This window comes from Uranotaenia lowii, chromosome 3 (genome assembly GCF_029784155.1).
Source record: "Uranotaenia lowii strain MFRU-FL chromosome 3, ASM2978415v1, whole genome shotgun sequence".
Taxonomy (NCBI): domain Eukaryota; kingdom Metazoa; phylum Arthropoda; class Insecta; order Diptera; family Culicidae; genus Uranotaenia; species Uranotaenia lowii.
The window spans coordinates 307,191,265-307,209,988 of NC_073693.1; the positions used below are offsets into that span (position 1 = coordinate 307,191,265).

At 36.0% G+C, this 18,724-nt stretch overlaps 1 protein-coding gene across 1 annotated transcript; it reads right to left on the reverse strand.

Annotated features, from left to right (window-relative positions):
* Positions 1-4,388: 4,388 nt before the first annotated feature.
* On the reverse strand, positions 4,389-18,370 carry LOC129753706 (uncharacterized). Its single transcript, XM_055749551.1, has 9 exons — positions 17,240-18,370; positions 14,252-14,398; positions 14,042-14,173; positions 13,566-13,982; positions 5,607-5,950; positions 5,375-5,543; positions 5,169-5,315; positions 4,977-5,108; positions 4,389-4,919 (listed from the first exon to the last, which is right to left on the reverse strand). Exons 1-9 carry the CDS (start codon positions 17,750-17,752, stop codon positions 4,494-4,496), a joined length of 2,427 nt encoding a protein of 808 aa, XP_055605526.1. The 5' UTR covers positions 17,753-18,370; the 3' UTR covers positions 4,389-4,493.
* Positions 18,371-18,724: the final 354 nt, after the last annotated feature.

An 18,724-nucleotide genomic window follows, 5' to 3' on the forward strand; every position in this document is an offset into this window, starting at 1 on the left:
TTGATAAATGATAGTAATGACAATTGAAAAAGAATAAAAAATAAAAATAATAATAATGATCATAGTGATAAAAATGATTATAATAATAAATGCGGTAAAATGATGCTGTGGAATGAAAAAAATTATAAGAATTAAAATGGAAATCGTTTGAAGAGTTTTTCATTAAAAGATAAAAAAGGAGAATAATTGAAATCAGAGTAATAAAAATAGTAATTGGTTATATGAGTAGATATTTTTAACATACAATGAAAATCTGGACCGCATGCATGATGAAATCTGGAATTGAGAGCTGCAGCACATTACAAAAAGAAAAAAAAGGAGTAACATAGGAATATTAAAGTTGAGACGATATTGAATCTTGTGATAGAAATAACAATCACTATACATAAGTTGTGAATATCTGAAAATGAATGTGATTATGAATAAGACTATAAATATTTATTTGAAAATGAATATGAATATTGTATCTTATACATGCAATTTATCTGGAACAGCAATGTGAAATGAAATTACTAATAACAATATGAGAATGTGAATATTGAAGTAACCGATAAAAATATTTATTTATATTCAAAACACATCTCACTCTTCAGTAAAACTAGTGTTGAAAAAAATAAATAAATATAAAATATAGTCGGTATGAAATGAACATAAAATATATGAAATATAAGTTAAAGAATGGCTAAATTCAAGTTCAATCTATACATGGGAAATATAATATTGTATAATATATATAAGATAGAATAAAAATGTAAATATAAAAAAAGATTTCAAACTCCATTACTAAATTTTGAACTAAGCTAAGGAATTTTTACAGTACATAATTGTTTCGAATTTAAAATAAGCAATAAAAAATTAAGCTTATGTTTTATGACTTGAGACAATAACACAATTGAAAAAAAAATAAGTAATGGCAATGATACGGTATATTCAAAAGTTTTATAAAGATCGATTTTACATGTGTTGGTTATCCAGCTGTTGAAAATTCCAAATTGAAAATTTAATTAATTCAATAACAATCGTTCTGATTCTTCCTTGATTGGCTATCGATGATGGGTAAAATAATGCACTTGCGATTATTTGTTAAAGCTGAAAACTATAATACTTATAATACATTGTATTGTGAAGTAAAGAGTTATTTTAAAACGAGCAAGCCCCTGCTGCATTAAAAAAAGAATGTACAAATATTAAAATGTTTTTAAATAATATAAAATTGAAATTTGAATGATCTAGATTATCAAACAGCCAATTGAAAATGAATGGGACTGAAAAGTTTGAACTTTTTTCAATAAATAAATAAATTATCAGAAACTATATAAAGCTATGTGAGAAACTATGCAATCATCATATTCGTGAAAAATCAGAAAGAAAGCCACGTCATTTATAAAAAAGTTGTAATAGGTAATTTAGACAAAAAAATTAACACTTATTCTTGAAAATCAAAAGGGCTGAAACAAATCAACACAGAAAACAGTTGTAAATGCTAATCTTTGTAATAAAATATTTTGCGGAAAATCCTGCAATTTTCTTCCATAATTTGAAGAAGCTATAAAAATACTTTAAAGTCAGTTATAAATAAAACATACTAATTCTACAGTGAAAGTATTAAACCTCAAAATAATGTTTTTATATTTATGTGGGTGGACTGATGATCTGAAACGAGAAATAAAACTTGAAGCATTTCGGTATTGATTAGCCTCATAATTATGAATTAATGAAATCAATAAAATGTGAGTTCTTTTTTCACGTAATGGAATTTCCAGTTCATTTGTTTCTCCTATAACGTACCTTTATATTACATCTTTAAACGGATAAAGATTAAAAAAAACCAAAAAAACACGTACACAATTAAAATAGTTATATTAGGAGTTCAAACACTTCGTTTTCTGACAAACTAATTCAAAAAGTTTTGTTATTCATATTAACTGTATCTAAATTTTAATATACTTCAGGGCGAATATGGATTAGCTGATAGCTAAACTAACTAAATGTTCAAATTATCAAAACATAAATTAGCATAAATAAGTACTGATGGAATTATTGTTTTTCTAGAAAAAAGCCTGTAGTAAAATTCGTTTGAGTTTTTCCAATCGCCAAATCAACTTTAGACTTTAGCTATGCTACGAACCTATGAAAGGCGCCATCTTTGTTAATTTTTGCGGACTATTTCAAGATAAACTTGTATACAATATTTGATTCAGTACGGTTCTTTTTCATGCAATATCTAAATATGTGAAATATTTCACCTCGGGCTGTCAGATATTGAGCTTGACAGCTCAAAATTAAACAGCACGAAATGAAGTATTCCACATATTAAGCACCCAATTTCAATGTTTATATCAATATTGGGAGTCTTTACCAATTTACCTTTTCTAACTTTAATAAAATTTTAAATTGATTCACTTATCTTATGATCCGCAACATTCTTGCCCCACGTATGGTGTCTCCGCAGAAAAACTTTTTTTTGGGTGGCCCCGAGGGCAGAGCACCAGCCTTCTCCTCTTCCTTCTCAGTAATTTCATACAAAACCTACTTTATATACACTATTACTGCTAAACTTCATATTCCCATCATGGGAGAATCTCAAACACAGCACTTTAATCTAATTTCCACAAATATGATTCCTTCCTTTATCGAAATTTCCAAAATTAATTATTGCTACACTAAACTTATGAGCTTCACCCGGCAGTGCTGGCACTCTCGTTTGAGAAATCGCATTTTAAAGTTGTGATCCCAAATTGAGCTCAGAATGCCCGAAAAACGCTTCTAAAGGCCAGAAATCGCATTTTAATGTTGTGACCCCAAATTAAGCTCAGAATGCCCGAAAAACGCTTCTAAAGGCCAGAAATCGCATTTTAAAGTTGTGATCCCAAATTAAGCTCAGAATGCCCGAAAAACGCTTCTAAAGGCCAGAAATCGCATTTTAATGTTGTGATCCCAAATTAAGCTCAGAATGCGCGAAAAACGTTTCTAAAGGCCAGAAATCGCATTTTAAAGTTGTGATCCCAAATTAAGCTCAGAATGCCCGAAAAACGCTTCTAAAGGCCAGAAATCGCATTTTAAAGTTGTGATCCCAAATTAAGCTCAGAATGCCCGAAAAACGCTTCTAAAGGCCAGAAATCGCATTTTAAAGTTGTGATCCCAAATTAAGCTCAGAATGCCCGAAAAACGCTTCTAAAGGCCAGAAATCGCATTTTAATGTTGTGATCCCAAACTAAGCTCAGAATGCCCGAAAAACGCTTCTAAAGGCCAGAAATCGCATTTTAATGTTGTGATCCCGAATTAAGCTCAGAATGCCCGAAAAACGCTTCTAAAGGCCAGAAATCGCATTTTAAAGTTGTGATCCCAAATTAAGCTCAGAATGCCCGAAAAACGCTTCTAAAGGCCAGAAATCGCATTTTAAAGTTGTGATCCCAAATTAAGCTCAGAATGCCCGAAAAACGCTTCTAAAGGCCAGAAATCGCATTTTAAAGTTGTGATCCCAAATTGAGCTCAGAATGCCCGAAAAACGCTTCTAAAGGCCAGAAATCGCATTTTAAAGTTGTGATCCCAAATTAAGCTCAGAATGCCCGAAAAACGCTTCTAAAGGCCAGAAATCGCATTTTAATGTTGTGATCCCAAATTAAGCTCAGAATGCCCGAAAAACGCTTCTAAAGGCCAGAAATCGCATTTTAAAGTTGTGATCCCAAATTAAGCTCAGAATGGCCGAAAAACGCTTCTAAAGGCCAGAAATCGCATTTTAAAGTTGTGATCCCAAATTAAGCTCAGAATGGCCAAAAAACGCTTCTAAAGGCCAGAAATCGCATTTTAAAGTTGTGATCCCAAATTGAGCTCAGAATGCCCGAAAAACGCTTCTAAAGGCCAGAAATCGCATTTTACAGTTGTGATCCCAAATTAAGCTCAAAATGGCCAAAAAACGCTTCTAAAGGCCAGAAATGGCATTTTAAAGTTGTGATCCCAAATTAAGCTCAGAATGCCCGAAAAACGCTTCTAAAGGCCAGAAAACGCATTTTAATGTTGTGATCCCAAATTAAGCTCAGAATGTCCAAAATAGAAGTTGTTAACCTTTAAAGTCAGAAGAGCTTTTTCAGAAGAGAAAATTAGTGATTCATTCGCTCTATCATTTTATTGTGCCCTTTAGTTTGTTATGCAAGGTAGTTTTTTGGGATCTAGTGAACACAAACGCCTGACAAAAAAATTCTGGCTCGTATCTGTTAATTCTTACAATTTGTCATGCTTTTTACGCGAACGCGAAACAGCCGCAGATTTACATAATAAGGTCTAACATATGTGGCATACAATGAATAGGAAGTTTAATAGATTTTTCTGTTAGATTAGCTATTCGCCAACTAAACTTGATAATGAACACAACACAACACAACAAAAACTTGAATCGATTTGCTTAAATTTTTATTTGACCAATTCGCAATTGTTACACATTCCCTAATTTGGATTGATTTTTGGCATCATTAGTTTTTAATTGATCAATATTTCTAAATTCTAGGAAGTTGTAGAAAACCACGCTCGTATGCAAAATTCAACAGCGGTCCGATCTCGTTCTGCAATTCTTCCATCTCAAATATAGCCTTCAGATATTCGTACCCTTCTGGATTGTCCATCTGTACTGGGAAGTTAGATTCCTCCGGGTTAGCGTACGAGGTATAGTAATTCAGCGGAATGTCTGCTTGCAACTGACTGGCACCAACAAAGCCGTAGCGGGAAATGTCTTGCCGGATGTCCTCTAGAGTCGGTATCGGTTTGGAATAGTTGAGTTGCTTGAGATTCCTTGCCAATTCTTGGTAGTAAAAACTGATCAGATCATCGAATGATGCGACCACCACTTCTACTTTCACTGCGTTGAATAGGAGCAAGAGAACATCGATCGATGGGTTTCCCCAGAAAGCTTCCTCGAAATTCATCTGCAAACGTTAAAAGTTGACGAGGATAAAAATGGATTTTGTACTAATTTTTATTACCATCCGCAGTTCATCACCTCGGAAGAGAACATTGTTAGCCCAAGGATTGCCTTGGTTGAGCACGTTGAATCGGTCCGGATTATATCTCAACATCTTGCTAATGGCGGAAACTGGATTCTGATCCCATTGACGCTGTACAATTAGATAAAAAAAATTGACATGAAAAGTTTCATTGGTGATTAGTACCCTTACTATCAAATCAAGAATTTCGCTCGAATAATTTCTACTCTCCAAGCTTTCGACAAATGGTTTGTAGTACGGAAGAACGGTTTGGTCTCCAGCATCTGCCGAACTTTCTCCAAACAGGCCTTCCTTGAATGATTCGTTGATGGCACCATGCTGAAAAGATACATATTTTGTTTAAACATAACTATTGAACCGAAAACATGTTCTGATACCTGTGAATGGTAGACGGCAGAAGCTGCGTGAAATTGCGCCAGGATCGAAAGTATTTTTATACTATCCTCCAAGTTGAACCGCTTGTATGAATCGTGCATCCCGAAGCCTTTGGATCTGACGTTTTCCAGCACCAAAATATCGTGAGGCGTTGTCACGTGCTTAAAAAATCTGGAAGAAAAATAAGACCCATAAAGAGTGGCAATTGATCCACAAAATGCGGAACAAACATACTTTGGACCGAATGTGATGCTCGAATTGAACATTCTTTCGAACGCCGGCAACAGATCCCTATAAATAATGGTTTCCTTTTCGAATTGTTCCGACGATTGGACACTGTGCGGTTCTTCATTGACGATTCTTTCTTTGACAAAATACGAAACATGTACGGGGTAACCTTTCATACAATCCGATGTCACTTCCATGTGGGCCAGATGGATGTCCGAATCCCAAGTCGTAATCTGGGTTGTTACATTGGTGCGGTGAAGATCTTCGATCCGGAATGTTCCCTCTTGGTGCCCTAGATCTTTGGTGATCACGTCGATGAAAAAGATCGGTGTAAGCCAGCTTAGAAGCATCTTGAGGCTTGATCAACTGAACTGGTCAACTAATCCGTTTCGTTGATTTTTTACTACTGACTCGGACAAAGATTGTGCGAACGCTCTTATAGGCTGCTTCTTCATTTAGTGAAACATTTAATGCAAGTTAAAATGTTTAGGAAAAATAAATGCGTTATTACTTTTGTGTATAATTTTTCATTTGTTGCATTGTAAATAAAAGTTATAAATAGAGTCAAGGCTACTTGGCATTATCAGTCAACAGCTAGACCTATCTACATCCATTAAACGCGCATGCGAAGCAAAATTAAATCAGAAAAAAAAATCCAGAAATACAATCCGGCGTCTTATGTGTGCCACGCTAAATTTTCTTTTGTAATGAAGGAAACAAATTGAATTTCTGTAACAGATAATTTATACTAAATCGACACCAGCCTTGGTCGAGTTTATAAATTGATTTAAGCAAAATACATTTCACAATGGGGAAAAATGTGTATAAACCGCGAAGAAATTCATATCTTTCCTCTTACACAAAACAAATCTATTAAAAATTAGTGAAATTTTCAAATAGTCAAGAAAACGTATGTTCGGATATGAAAATTTTGAACCAAATGTGACGTATCTTGGGTCATTTTTTTCGATGAATCCAACGAAGCCTATTTTAACCACAGCACGCATTGAAAACAGGAATTATGGATGTTTTATCAGTGATTTTACCCTGATTTTCCCAAAATTTTCAACTAATTCAGAATATTGAGGGTAAAACAGCAATAACTCCATTTTCCGAAACGTACGATGGCTCAAACAGCCTTCATTCGATTCTTCAGAAGAAAAAAACGTACAAGATAAGTCTGTTTTTGTTCAAAATTTTTAAGTCTAAATTAGTTTTTTTTTCTCTTGTACGGTGTCTGAAACTACGTTCAATCTATTCTCCAGACATTTTCGCATTAGGAAAGTATTTTTTCATGGCTTTTTTCCACCAAAAAGCCAAATCAAAGCAAACAATCAGCAGAAGCTGCCTCAAAAATCTGCACTACCTTTGCCAATTCCGTCTTTTTTACCGGTAGGGCAAATCAAAGTAAACAGTCAGCAGCAACAGTCCTAAAAATCTGCGCTTCTAATGCCATTCCGTCTTTATCCACAGGAGGACCAAATCATAACAAACAAACAGCAGCACTTGCCTTAAAAATCTGCGCTTTTTTAGCCAATTCCGTTTTTTTACAGGAATGCGAAACCAAAACAAACAACCAGCAGCAACAGCCTTAAAAATCTGCGCTTCCAAATCAATTCCGTCTTTTTCCACGGGAAAACCAAACCAAAAAAAAACAAACAGCAGCAAAAGTCTTTAAAATCTGCGCTTCCAAAGCCATTCCGTCTTTTTTCACCGGAAAGCAAAATCATAACAAACAATCAGCCGCAACAGCCCTAGAAATCTGCGCTTCTAAAATCATTCCGTCTTTATCCACTGGAAGGCCAAATCATAACAAACAATTAGCAGCAGCAGCCTTAAAAATCTGCGCTTCTAAAGCCATTCCGTCTTTATCCACAGGAAGGCCTAATCAACACAAACAGTCAGCAACAGCAGCCTTAAAAATTTGCGCTTCCAAAGCCATTTCGTCTTTTCCACTGGAAAGTAAAATCATAACAAACAATCAGCACCAGTAGCCTTAAAAATCTGCACTTCCTAAGCCGTCTTCCGTCTTTTTCCAGTGGTCGAATCAAAAACAATTTTGTTCGTAGCAGCAGCCTTAAAATCTGTGCTCTCTGTGCCAATCCGTCTTTCTACGGGAAGCCGGATCAGAAATATTTTTTTGTAGCAACATCCTTGACATAGCCGTGATTTTACGATTCTTATGAATCTTAATTCAGAGATTCATTCAGAATCGTCGTTCACGCACATGAATAGATCGATGACTGATTTTTTTTGCCTAGTGTTGCCAAGATAACAAACTTTGCCATTTTTTTAATTTTATTTATCTTCAGTGTTGCCGAATACAACTATTATTTTATTTTACTTTTAATTAAATTTGATTTATTTTCTGTATATCCTTGATCTTATACCTACAGACTGGTGCTTCTATCTTCGGTCTACGATTCGATGGATCCGGTTTCCGAAACAGTGAACAGCACTCGGGGAAGTTTTTTTTGCCAGTTCACGACGTTCCATGCGTTTCTTATTCATTCGGCATATAAAATAAAAATTTCTTTTTTTTTTCAATTTCTTTTGGTCTCCCTTTACGTAATTTTTGAATACCTTAGTCGATTTTTGACAAAAAAAAATTTCGACATAACATCAGATTTCTACTTTTTATACGTTTTTTAGTCATTTGGCACCAAAATTAAAATTTAGATTTTTCCAATTTCCTTTGGTTCCCGCTTTGGTGATTTTTAAGGGTCTGTCGAAACTGACCGAAATTTCAACTAAATCTTATTTTTTTTTTAATGTTAATCTCCATGTTGTTCCTCCGCCTGCAGCTCTGAATTTTCCATTTCCCACTCTCAAATCTGCTTTTTTTAATACTTCCATCCCCAACTCCATTCCCTTTCCATTTTTCAACTTTTGTTTTTCAATTGTATGTTTTGAATTCTTTTCCTTTCTTCCTATAACACTTAATTTTCCTTTCTTTTACTATTCCTTGTTGTTCTTGTTCTTTATTTTTTTATCTTGCGTTCCTTGTTTTATCCCTATTATTTCTTTTTCTTTGCTCCCTTTTTAATTCTTCTTTCTTTATTTGAAGTATGTACTCCTTTTTTCGCTGTCCAATTAATGGAAACCGTCTTTATTAAAATTTCTTCTTTTTCATATTTTTTCTTCACTTTTGACTTAAACTATCTACAATGATTTCCTTTCATCATACTACCTTTTCTCGTCAGCTATTGGCCATTCTGGATTTTTTTAAAAACACTGCCCTAGGTTAGCACTTTGTCACTTTATAGAACAGCCTCTTAAAAGTGGGCTTAAGAAAATTTTCATTTTCCTTAATCCTTCCTGTGTGGTCTATTTTTCTGCAACTACCTCTATTTCCCATTCTCCATTTGCCATTCTCAAGGTTCGCTAAACTAAAGTTTCTATCCCTTTTGTTTTATACTTTTTCTAGTTTACGTTTTCTATTCTTCAGTTATATTTTGATTTCCATTTTATTTCACTGCATATAGATCTGTATTCTCCCTATCCAACTATTGATTAATCTTCTTTTATAAATACTTCTGTTTTTCAATTGTACATTTTTACTATTTTTCAACATCCTTTACAGTTTTTTTTTACTTTTCATTACGACTCTTTTTTCTATTTCTTATTCTTCCTTTTTCTATTATTTAGACTTTATATTCTCTTCTTGAACTGTTCATTGTTATACTGTTTCAATTTCTTATCTTTGCATTTACTATGTATCCTTAATTTTATCCTCTATTTGCCATTTTAATTCTTCTTACTTTATTCAAAATATGTACTTTTTCTTGTTCTTTAATTCACAGAAGCCATCTTTATTACTTTTTTTCTTAACTTTTGATAGTAACTATCCTTTTCTGATCTTTTTCACCCATTTTCAATCTTTTCTTTTCATCATACTACCTAACTTAGAATCCATTTTCCTACAATTTTTTGCATTCTTTTTGGTTTCCACCATTCTTCCTTTTCCCATCTTCTACTTCATTTCCCATTTTCATCTGTTCATACCCTCTTCTTGCGTGATAGATTTTTTTCTGCATCTACCTCTCTTTTTTTCACTCTCAATCACTTATAAAAAGAACTTATGTTTTTTTCCCTCCGTTTACGTTGTTTATTTCTCATTCTACTCGATTTTCAACTCCAGGTATCGTTTTTTCTTTTTTTTATCATACTTTCCATACTTGAACTCTACAATTAGCAATGTTTTTTTTTTCTTCTTTACTTTGCCTTATCATAGATTTTTTGTCCTCCACTTTTCTTACTTTTTTTTAAATCTATACGTTTCGCTGTCCTGAGTTTTTACAGATTCCTTTTTCTATTCTTTTTTTAAATAATACTCACATTATCCTTTTGCCATTCTATTTTTTTTTAATTATTTACTCTGTCAATTTTTCATTCTTCTACCTTTTTCAAATTCTCGTTTCTTTTTTCTTTTTCTTTTATCTTCAATTTTCCATCGTCAGCTTCATTCAACCAGTGGTTTAAGTTCAATCTCATTTTCCATTTAGATTGAAATCTTGCTTCAATTTTTTTGTTTACAGGATTCACATTTTTCGCCTAATGTGTTCGAGTTGGCCATGAGCAGAATCAGTGATCGATCGTGTTTGTGACAGCTCCGCGAAAATTTCCTTATTAATTTTTATTTTTTAGTTGAGAAGCGTTATTTTCAAATTAAAAAAAACGCAAAATCGGACCATGTGAACGTGGTTAGGAAGATTCGAAAACAAGTTTTCAAGAAAATTATCCGTTTTAATTCACCATGGCGTTGCTAAATTTCATTTACGGTAAACGAAGTGACACCAAATCGGCAACAAAAGAGCCTCGAGAATTGGACGGGACTGGACTCGATGAATTTGAGCTTTAAATGAAACCGTTTATCCTGCCTTGGTGAGCCCGTTCTGATCTATATAATTTGTATATTAGAATAATTTTATATCTTCAGTCATCTTATTCATTGTTCGTTCTACATTCCTCAATCAATTTCCTCCTTATAATGTTGTCTTAGCATCACGAGCTTTACGATTTTGATCACAGGAACTTAATCATTTTCACGTTATATCGAAATCTTTTGTAAACTGATTCTTTCAAACGTTGTCGAAGTATCTTGAAACGCTGTTTCCTAAGTTGAGAGGTTTAATTTTATACGCCAATTAGAGTACAGATTTCACGTGCTTATAAAAATTTCGACAATCTTATTGCAATCTTATTAAAGAAAACTTTTAAAACGATCCGTACTTGAATTTTATTATTGCAAATGTGAGAGTGCACTTTTGTTTTTTTATGTGTTAGATTTCCATCATTTCCATCAAAGTAATTTTCACAAAATGAAAAAAATTCGATCTTTTTTTTACTTTTTTAATGAAATTGATAGTTTTTCTATAAGTTCCTGCTTAACGATGTTATGATAAACAGAATTATGTAGTTATCACCACAATCTCCTGAAATTTTGTTAAGGTTTTTAATAAATTTTCGCTGAAAATAATTGAAAGGATTATAACACCATTTTAAAGAAAATCTGTTATTTATATCATTATACTAATTCGAAGGATTCGTTCTCTCATTTCTTGCCAGGAAATAAATATTTTAAAATTTAATACGAGTTTTCAAAGGTGATATTGAGCTCCGGTTGAAAACAGGTATGGTACCAGGGTTATTTTGGATACGGTATGTGTTTTAGCGATTGTTTGGGACCCATTCTTCCTTCTAATGGAACTTTAGGAGGGAAGAGGGCCTTTTTTGACAGGAGATTGGGTTTGGTGTAGGAGGTGTTTCTGTGATTGTTTGAGACTCCCCCTTCTTGTAATAGGAAGTGGATAAGGAAGGGGAATTAATCAATTGACTGTAAGCTAAAGTGAAGTTCTGTGATTGATTGGGATAGCTCCCAGTTTCTACTTTTGTTTTACTAAGTTCCATGATGTACCAAGATACAGAAATTCAAATTGCTACATGCATTGCAGGTAACAAAGCCAAATTGCTTAGTTTTTCAACCGTTTACTAATAATTTTACTGATCATTAACCCCTCATATTATCCACAGAGTAGACGGAAAGATACGAAGGCTAAATAGCTGATCTACAGCAACCCAATTGTAATATTCTATTCGCTATTAGTTATAGCGGTCAGTTAAAAAAATATATGAAAAATTGATACATCAAATGCTGTTACGGAATTAGGAATTTACGATACTTACCAACATTAGTAAGTATCGTAAATTCCTAATTCCGTAACAGCATTTGATGTATCAATTTTTCATATATTTTTTTCAAATGGCATAAATTAATATATATCCGTTTTCAAAATATTATATGAAGCGTTTGGTAGGGATCTCCACGCTTCATTCCTCCCCTGTATCCTGTATCTTTCGCGGTTTTCATCACATGGTTGGCCTGGCCGTAGTAATATCTGCAATGCATAGCAATATGTAACAGATAATACGCTGAAAAGAAAAATGAAAGACGCAAGTCTTCCATTTTCCAGGATGCCTACATGTTTTGGCCATGTTGATGTAAGAAAAAGAAGAAGAAGAAGAAGAAATTATTCGCCTAATGTAGGCTTGCCAGATACTTTCAGAAAAAAGCGGGACATTTCACGAAAAAAAAGCGGGACACAGCGGAAAAAAGCGGGACATTTAAGAAAATTGAAAAAAAAGCTTAATTGTGTAGCCAAACTTATACGTTTGTCATCAGTCAAAGTTGTTCATAGAAAAAGTACACTAAGATTTTTTTAAACGCAGATTGATTTTGCTCAGTTTTTCTTACACGACTTCTATTTACACTGATTTTTGACATATGCACCGTTTTTTTCCACGGTTCTCGCAACTTAACACGTTATTTGAGAGAAATATTTTTAAGTCGTACATGTGAACGGCAGATTAAATAGCGCATTAAAATCATAATGTACCTAATTTTTATTTAGAAAAACATTTTGTTTGGTATTTTGTTCAAAAGTTTGAAAACACCAAGAAAACTTCCACCTTTATATACTTTGGACAATTGAGTCAAAAATGGTGGTGTATAATATTTGGAAATTAAACTAAGATTCTGGCGAAAAAGTTTATCTTTAATTCTATAATTTATAATTATCTGCAGGCATCTCAAACAATATTCCTTATCATAGATTGGCTTACGTGCTGCAAAAACACTTAACTGAATCAGAATCTTACTGTAATGCTAAGAGCTTTATATTTATTCTGCATTGTCTTGTAAAAGTTATGAAAAATGCTGTTCATTTTGAGATTTTCTGTTCATCATAGAATTTAAATTCAGACAAAATTTTGATTTCTCGGAATCAGTCAGTTAACTTTGTAAAAGTTTTACAAGAAAAAAAGCGGGACATTTTGAGGAAAAAGCGGGCCAGCGGGACATTCAACAGAAAAGCGGGACATGTCCCGCTTTTGCGGGACGGATGGCAACCCTAGCCTAATGTGTTCATCAAATTTATTTTCTTTCATTCTCATTTTCCGTCACTCAAAACCACAATTGCAGTTCATATTTTTTATTGCAGGCCGCTACGATTTATGTTCCACCTTTCCCAGCATGAATTGCATCTTTTACAGAATCACAAACTCTGATCCATCATACTGCCCCTCTCGGGAGTTTGCACATTATTATTGAATCATCATAAAATCAAGCGATGCCCCTCTCAGGGATTTGCAACACATTTCAGTTAGCGCTTTCAATTGCATTTTATTTATTGAAAATTTTAAACGATCCAAATTTTAATTTCCTTATTTTTTCAAATATTTCTATCCAAAAAATGAGTCGAATCAAGTGTCTTTCTAGAGTTCATCAGATAAGCTGAATATTGAAATAGTTTCTTCTGGCTAACTTAAACACTAACTAATTTTCCAAGTTTTTTTTCATTCCGTTACGGAGTATTTTGTGGGCACTGTCAAAAACCGCGTGAGGCTTATTAATAAATTTTTTTTAATCAATATTTGCCAGACTGTTGGACAACTGAAAAACTAAACCTTGGGCAGATTCAGGAAACCTCGCTCGAATGCAAACGGCAGCAGCGTATCGATCTCGTGTACCAGTTCCTCAACCTGAAACAGCTTCCTCAGGGCTTCTTTTTCTTGCTTACTATTCGCCCTAGCCATCTTTAGCTCGTCGGGATCGGCCAGCGCCAAAAGGAACCCTGTCGGAATGATTTCCTCCAACTGGATGGCCCCCACAAAACCGTGATCGGCAATGTCCTTTTTGAATTCTTCCTGGGTTGGTATCGGTTTGGAGTATTTGAACTGTTCTAGACGCTTCACCAACTCCTGGTAGTACAGCTCGATCAGTTCATCGAATGAACCGACAACATCTTCCACTCTGACGGCGTTGAACAGGAAGATGAGGATGTCGAACGATGGACTGCCCCAGAAGGCGGACTGGAAATCCATCTACAAAAAAGTTAGGTTATGAGGAATAATTTCTGTATTTGTCAATTTCCAATAGTTACCATTCTCAGATCATCGTCTCGGAAGAGGAGATTGTAAGCCCATAGATCGCCATGGTTGAGAACGTTGAATCGATCCGGATTGTATTTTAACATCTTTCCGATGGCGGTGATTGGGTTTTTATCCCATTTACGCTAGAATATGGGAAAAGTTATTTATACATATTTGCATATAAATAATTACAAATGAATAAGTTGAATTGATCTACTTACTATCAACTCAACAATGTCGTTTGAATAGTTACGGTTTTCCAAGCTTTCAACGAATGCTCTGTAATATGGTAGAAGAAAAATGTTTGCATGGCCATCAATACTTTCTCCGAACATGCCTTCCTTGAACGAATCGTTGATAACACCGTGCTAAAATTATGAACAAATATCAGTATTGTTGCAATATAAAACAAGTCGGTTTTAGCAACAAATAATAAAAATAAACTTTATTCGCTAATCGATATACTTTAAACAATGTAACTTTAAAATTGTGTGATGTGGACTTGATGTGTGCAAAGAATGGAATGTGTGTGTCGTGTTCATCTCAATCTGGGCAGCATCCGTCTGGGTGACAGCCGTCACTTGATGAGCTACCAGTTGATCAAATTGGTTCGGACGAGGGGTCCTCTCAACACCTCCCCCGTTTTAGTAAAGCTGATAAGGCTCGTAGCGTACCGGAACACTTCTGGTCCTCGAAGAGTGGTCTGGTTGAGATGGTTCAGCTTCTGGAGTTGCACGATCAGCTGGTTTACAGCTTTGCTGTCGAGGATTCCCAGTTTGTTCGAGTTCATACGAGTTCGAAAATTTGATTGATTTCGGTGATGGCTGGTTTTCAGGTTCCTCTGGGAAACGTTCCAGAGTAGCCGATGGAACACCTTGGCTGCTAGGTTTCTTGGTCCCTGGATGTGGTTTCGGCATGATGTTTTCGATTTGATCGTTTTTGTATCGCTTCTTCTTTACCCAAACATGTTCCTTGCCATCGTAGCTTCTGGCCTTGGAACCATGTCTGCGGTCAAACTGATGTTCTTGCTGATAAGCTTTGTTGCTGTTTGAAGGCACAGGAGGTATGGAAAGATCTAACGATGCTCGCCCTGGTCTTTCAAGCAAACTTTCAGTAGGTGTTTTGTTTGCAGGTGCACACGAAGCTGGACGATAACAGTGTAGAAAACTGTCGATTGCCTCGGCAAGGGCTTCTCCCTCCGTCGAAACTTTTTCCAACGTTTGCTTGAATTTGTCCACAAAACGTTCTTGGAAGAGTGATTGTTGGACTTCGGGTTGCGTGAAAAATTTCATCCGATTGTTTGGGAACTGTGACTGCTGTTCCTCGACACCTTTCGCTGGTAGGCAACCGACTTGACTGCAGAATGAATTGAATGGTACATCCCACAGCCCGAACATTTCAATCCAGTCGGTACCTAAAACGAAAAGATTAGTTTCTGGTATTGCAACACGACACAAACCTTGCTTGGACATTCCGTTGATTGAAATGTTGCACCAGAATTCAGAAGCAATCTGGAGCGGCTCGCCAGATGCTGTTACCACATTGCAGGATGGTGGTCGCGTTCGAGGCCGGCCGATTTGCTTCCACATTTCGTCGGTGATTATGCTGAGATCCGAAGCGGAATCAATTTGCAGACAAACTGGAGTTCCGTTGATCTTTACTTCGGTAAATTTTCTCCCGTGATGGAGTGAATTCACGGAAACCACTTTGATTACCTTCTTTGCGTTGAAGTGTTCCTTTTTCCCGACCGGTTTGTCAGAAAAACAGGCACAATAGCCCTCTTTGTGGCCTTTTCTACCACATTCCCGACACAGATGCTCCCGGAACTGGCAATCCTTGGAGTAGTGCATGCCGCCGCAGGACCAACACGGTGACCGTGGCTGATCGGTTACCGTTTTATCGCCCGTTTGTTTACGCTTTGGCTTGGTGTTGATTTTGTTCTCCTTCACTGCACGCACTGACAATTGCGATTGTTTTTCAACCATAACGTTGTCCTTTTTCAGGTTGAAAATGTTCCGGCAATCCTCGACGATCTTGGCCAGGCTGATGTCCGAAGACTCGTTGAGTTTGTTGATAAGACGCATTCTGATGTCGGCATCCTCGGGAGATTTTAGGCCTGCCACAAATATCAGGCATTTAAATTGCTCTTCTGTGAGTGCCGAGAGCTTGAAGTCCACACACATCTTATTTACCTTGCATGAGTAGGCCAATATATCTTCCGATTCACCTTTTACCGTCTGGAGGCATTGGTACCGACGGTGGAAAACTGATACCGGGGAACCGAAGAGTGATTTTAGCTTTTCGATGGTTTCGCCGAAGGTGAAGGCATTTGAAAGCTTAGGAAGAATGAAGCTCGTATACCGCTCGTGAGCCATCGGATTGAGCTTCCTCATTAGCAGCCTAACTTTCGCGGAATCGTCGAGTTTCTTGGCGTCTTTATCAAAAAGATCCGAGTATCTGGAGTACCACGAATCAAATGTGCATGCTTGATCAGGGTCGTAGGAAAACTCACTGATGTTGCTTGCGAGTGACTCCAAAGCAACGTCATCGCGGGACAATTCTCGGAGGCATTTCTGGGTTGTAGACATTTGTTCTGCCATCTGACCGATGAGACGTTGCTGCTGCTGCAGAATCTGCATCATTGCCTGCTGGAACGATGGTTCGGTTTGTGGTAGTCCATGTGGGTCTGGCATCCTAACCTCAAAGTCTGGTTCCCGCTACAACGACCGACAACTGGTTTTCCGCAAAACTCGCGACTGCTGCCAAATTTTCTCGTCGCCACTTTGTTGCAATATAAAACAAGTCGGTTTTAGCAACAAATAATAAAAATAAACTTTATTCGCTAATCGATATACTTTAAACAATGTAACTTTAAAATTGTGTGATGTGGACTTGATGTGTGCAAAGAATGGAATGTGTGTGTCGTGTTCATCTCAATCTGGGCAGCATCCGTCTGGGTGACAGCCGTCACTTGATGAGCTACCAGTTGATCAAATTGGTTCGGACGAGGGGTCCTCTCAACAAGTATGAAGACAAAACAAGTCGATTGTCACGTGCAACAAATTGATATTTAAAAAAAATCAAAACTGTCCTCCGAATGGCTTAAAATTTTTAAACCGTGATAATTTGAATCGGATGAACTTCGTTTAAGTCCCATAGAAGGTCTATAAAGGGCATTAAGAAAATTATTTCATAATGTAACTTTGTACCTGTGAATGATAAACCGCCGATGCTGCGTGGAATTGAGCCAGTTTCAATAGAACTTTCTTCGCTTTATCCAAGTCAAACCGTTTGTAGCCACTGTTCATCACGAATCCCTTCGATCTTACATCCTCCAGAACCAAAATGTCGTGAGGATCCGTTGCGTATTTGTAGAACTTTGGAGCAAAGGTAATGGTGGAATCGAACATTTGATTAAACGCCGGCAGCAGATCCTGATAGATGGTTGATTCCTTCGAAAATTGTCCACCCGCTTCTTGCCCATAAACACCGACATGTTCCTTACCCAAACTTTCTTTAACGAAGTACGAAACGTGAACTGGCTTTCCTTTGGCAGGTACCACTTCCATATGGGCCAGATGAACGTCATAGTTCCAGGCCGTATTCTCGATCGTTACATTGGTCCTGTGGAGCTTGTCGATTTGAAACGATCCTTTCGGAAGATCCAAATCGCGGACGACAACGTCCACGAAAAATAGCGGCGTCAGCCAACTCAACAGCATTTTGCACAAAATTAAGTTTCCCTACCAATCTGTCCGTCTGTTGTTCTATAACTGAGTTAAACATAATTGACACCACCAAGTTGTTTGAATATTATTCCTTCTTTAATCTTGAAAGGAACTCTCAGCTGGTTTACTTCATTTGGTCATAATTGTCAAAAAAAAAAATCTGCTTCAGTTCATTGAATTATGTTTCCAGTTTATTAAAACCTATCCCCCACACGAAGCCTACAATTAAGATCTACGTTTCAAGTTAAGACCATTTGAAAATGTCTTCGCAACACGCGAACGATCAACAGTGACCTGTTTGAAGATTCTAGCTTTTGTGCACAACAAAATAAAGGAAGAGATAATAAGTTCCAACAGGCCCAAAAATAGCAAATGCGGAACACAATCTTTGTTCGACATACTTTGCTCAAACCAGTTTTCTCGGGTGTTTTTTGTAGATTGACTCTGAAACACTTCTTTATCAGCTTGTTGATTTTAATGAGAGGCGGTTGAGTCAGTGCATAAAAAATTATGAAAATATTATGTAAGATAAGTTTGTTATGTTTGGACCAATATGAATTAAAATATAACAGAATGAAACAAAACAGCATAATCGCGAAAAATATGTCATGGGTGAAGTAACCGGTATTTTATAATAGAATTTAAACATTATTACTGTAACTAAACGGGGTTATTTAAATGGGGTTTCTTGTGAACAATAAATACGCAAGACACGTCTGGTTTGGTTGGATGCCAGAATCAAAGAGACTGGATCGTTTATTTCATCTTATCATTAGAGACCAGCGATGCCACACATACCGATTTTCCGGTATTTATACCGATTTTTGAGCAAAATTTTGACCAAGAATCGGTATATACCGATTACCGATTTTTGGCAAAACATACCGATTTCATACCGATTTTTAAGATTTTAACTCAAAATTCATTCCACTTCATTCAAGCTATCCTCTTAAGGTCTCGTAGAAA

Coding starts and splice junctions, on each gene's coding strand:
- LOC129753706 (XM_055749551.1), bottom strand. CDS start 17,752: ATGCTGTTGAGTTGGCTGACGCCGCTATTTTTCGTGGACGTTGTCGTC. Junction 14,174..14,251: donor ACGACATTGTTGAGTTGATA/GTAAGTAGATCA, acceptor CCCATATTCTAG/CGTAAATGGGATAAAAACCC. Junction 5,951..13,565: donor GTTTCCTGAATCTGCCCAAG/GTTTAGTTTTTC, acceptor TCAAGCCTCAAG/ATGCTTCTAAGCTGGCTTAC.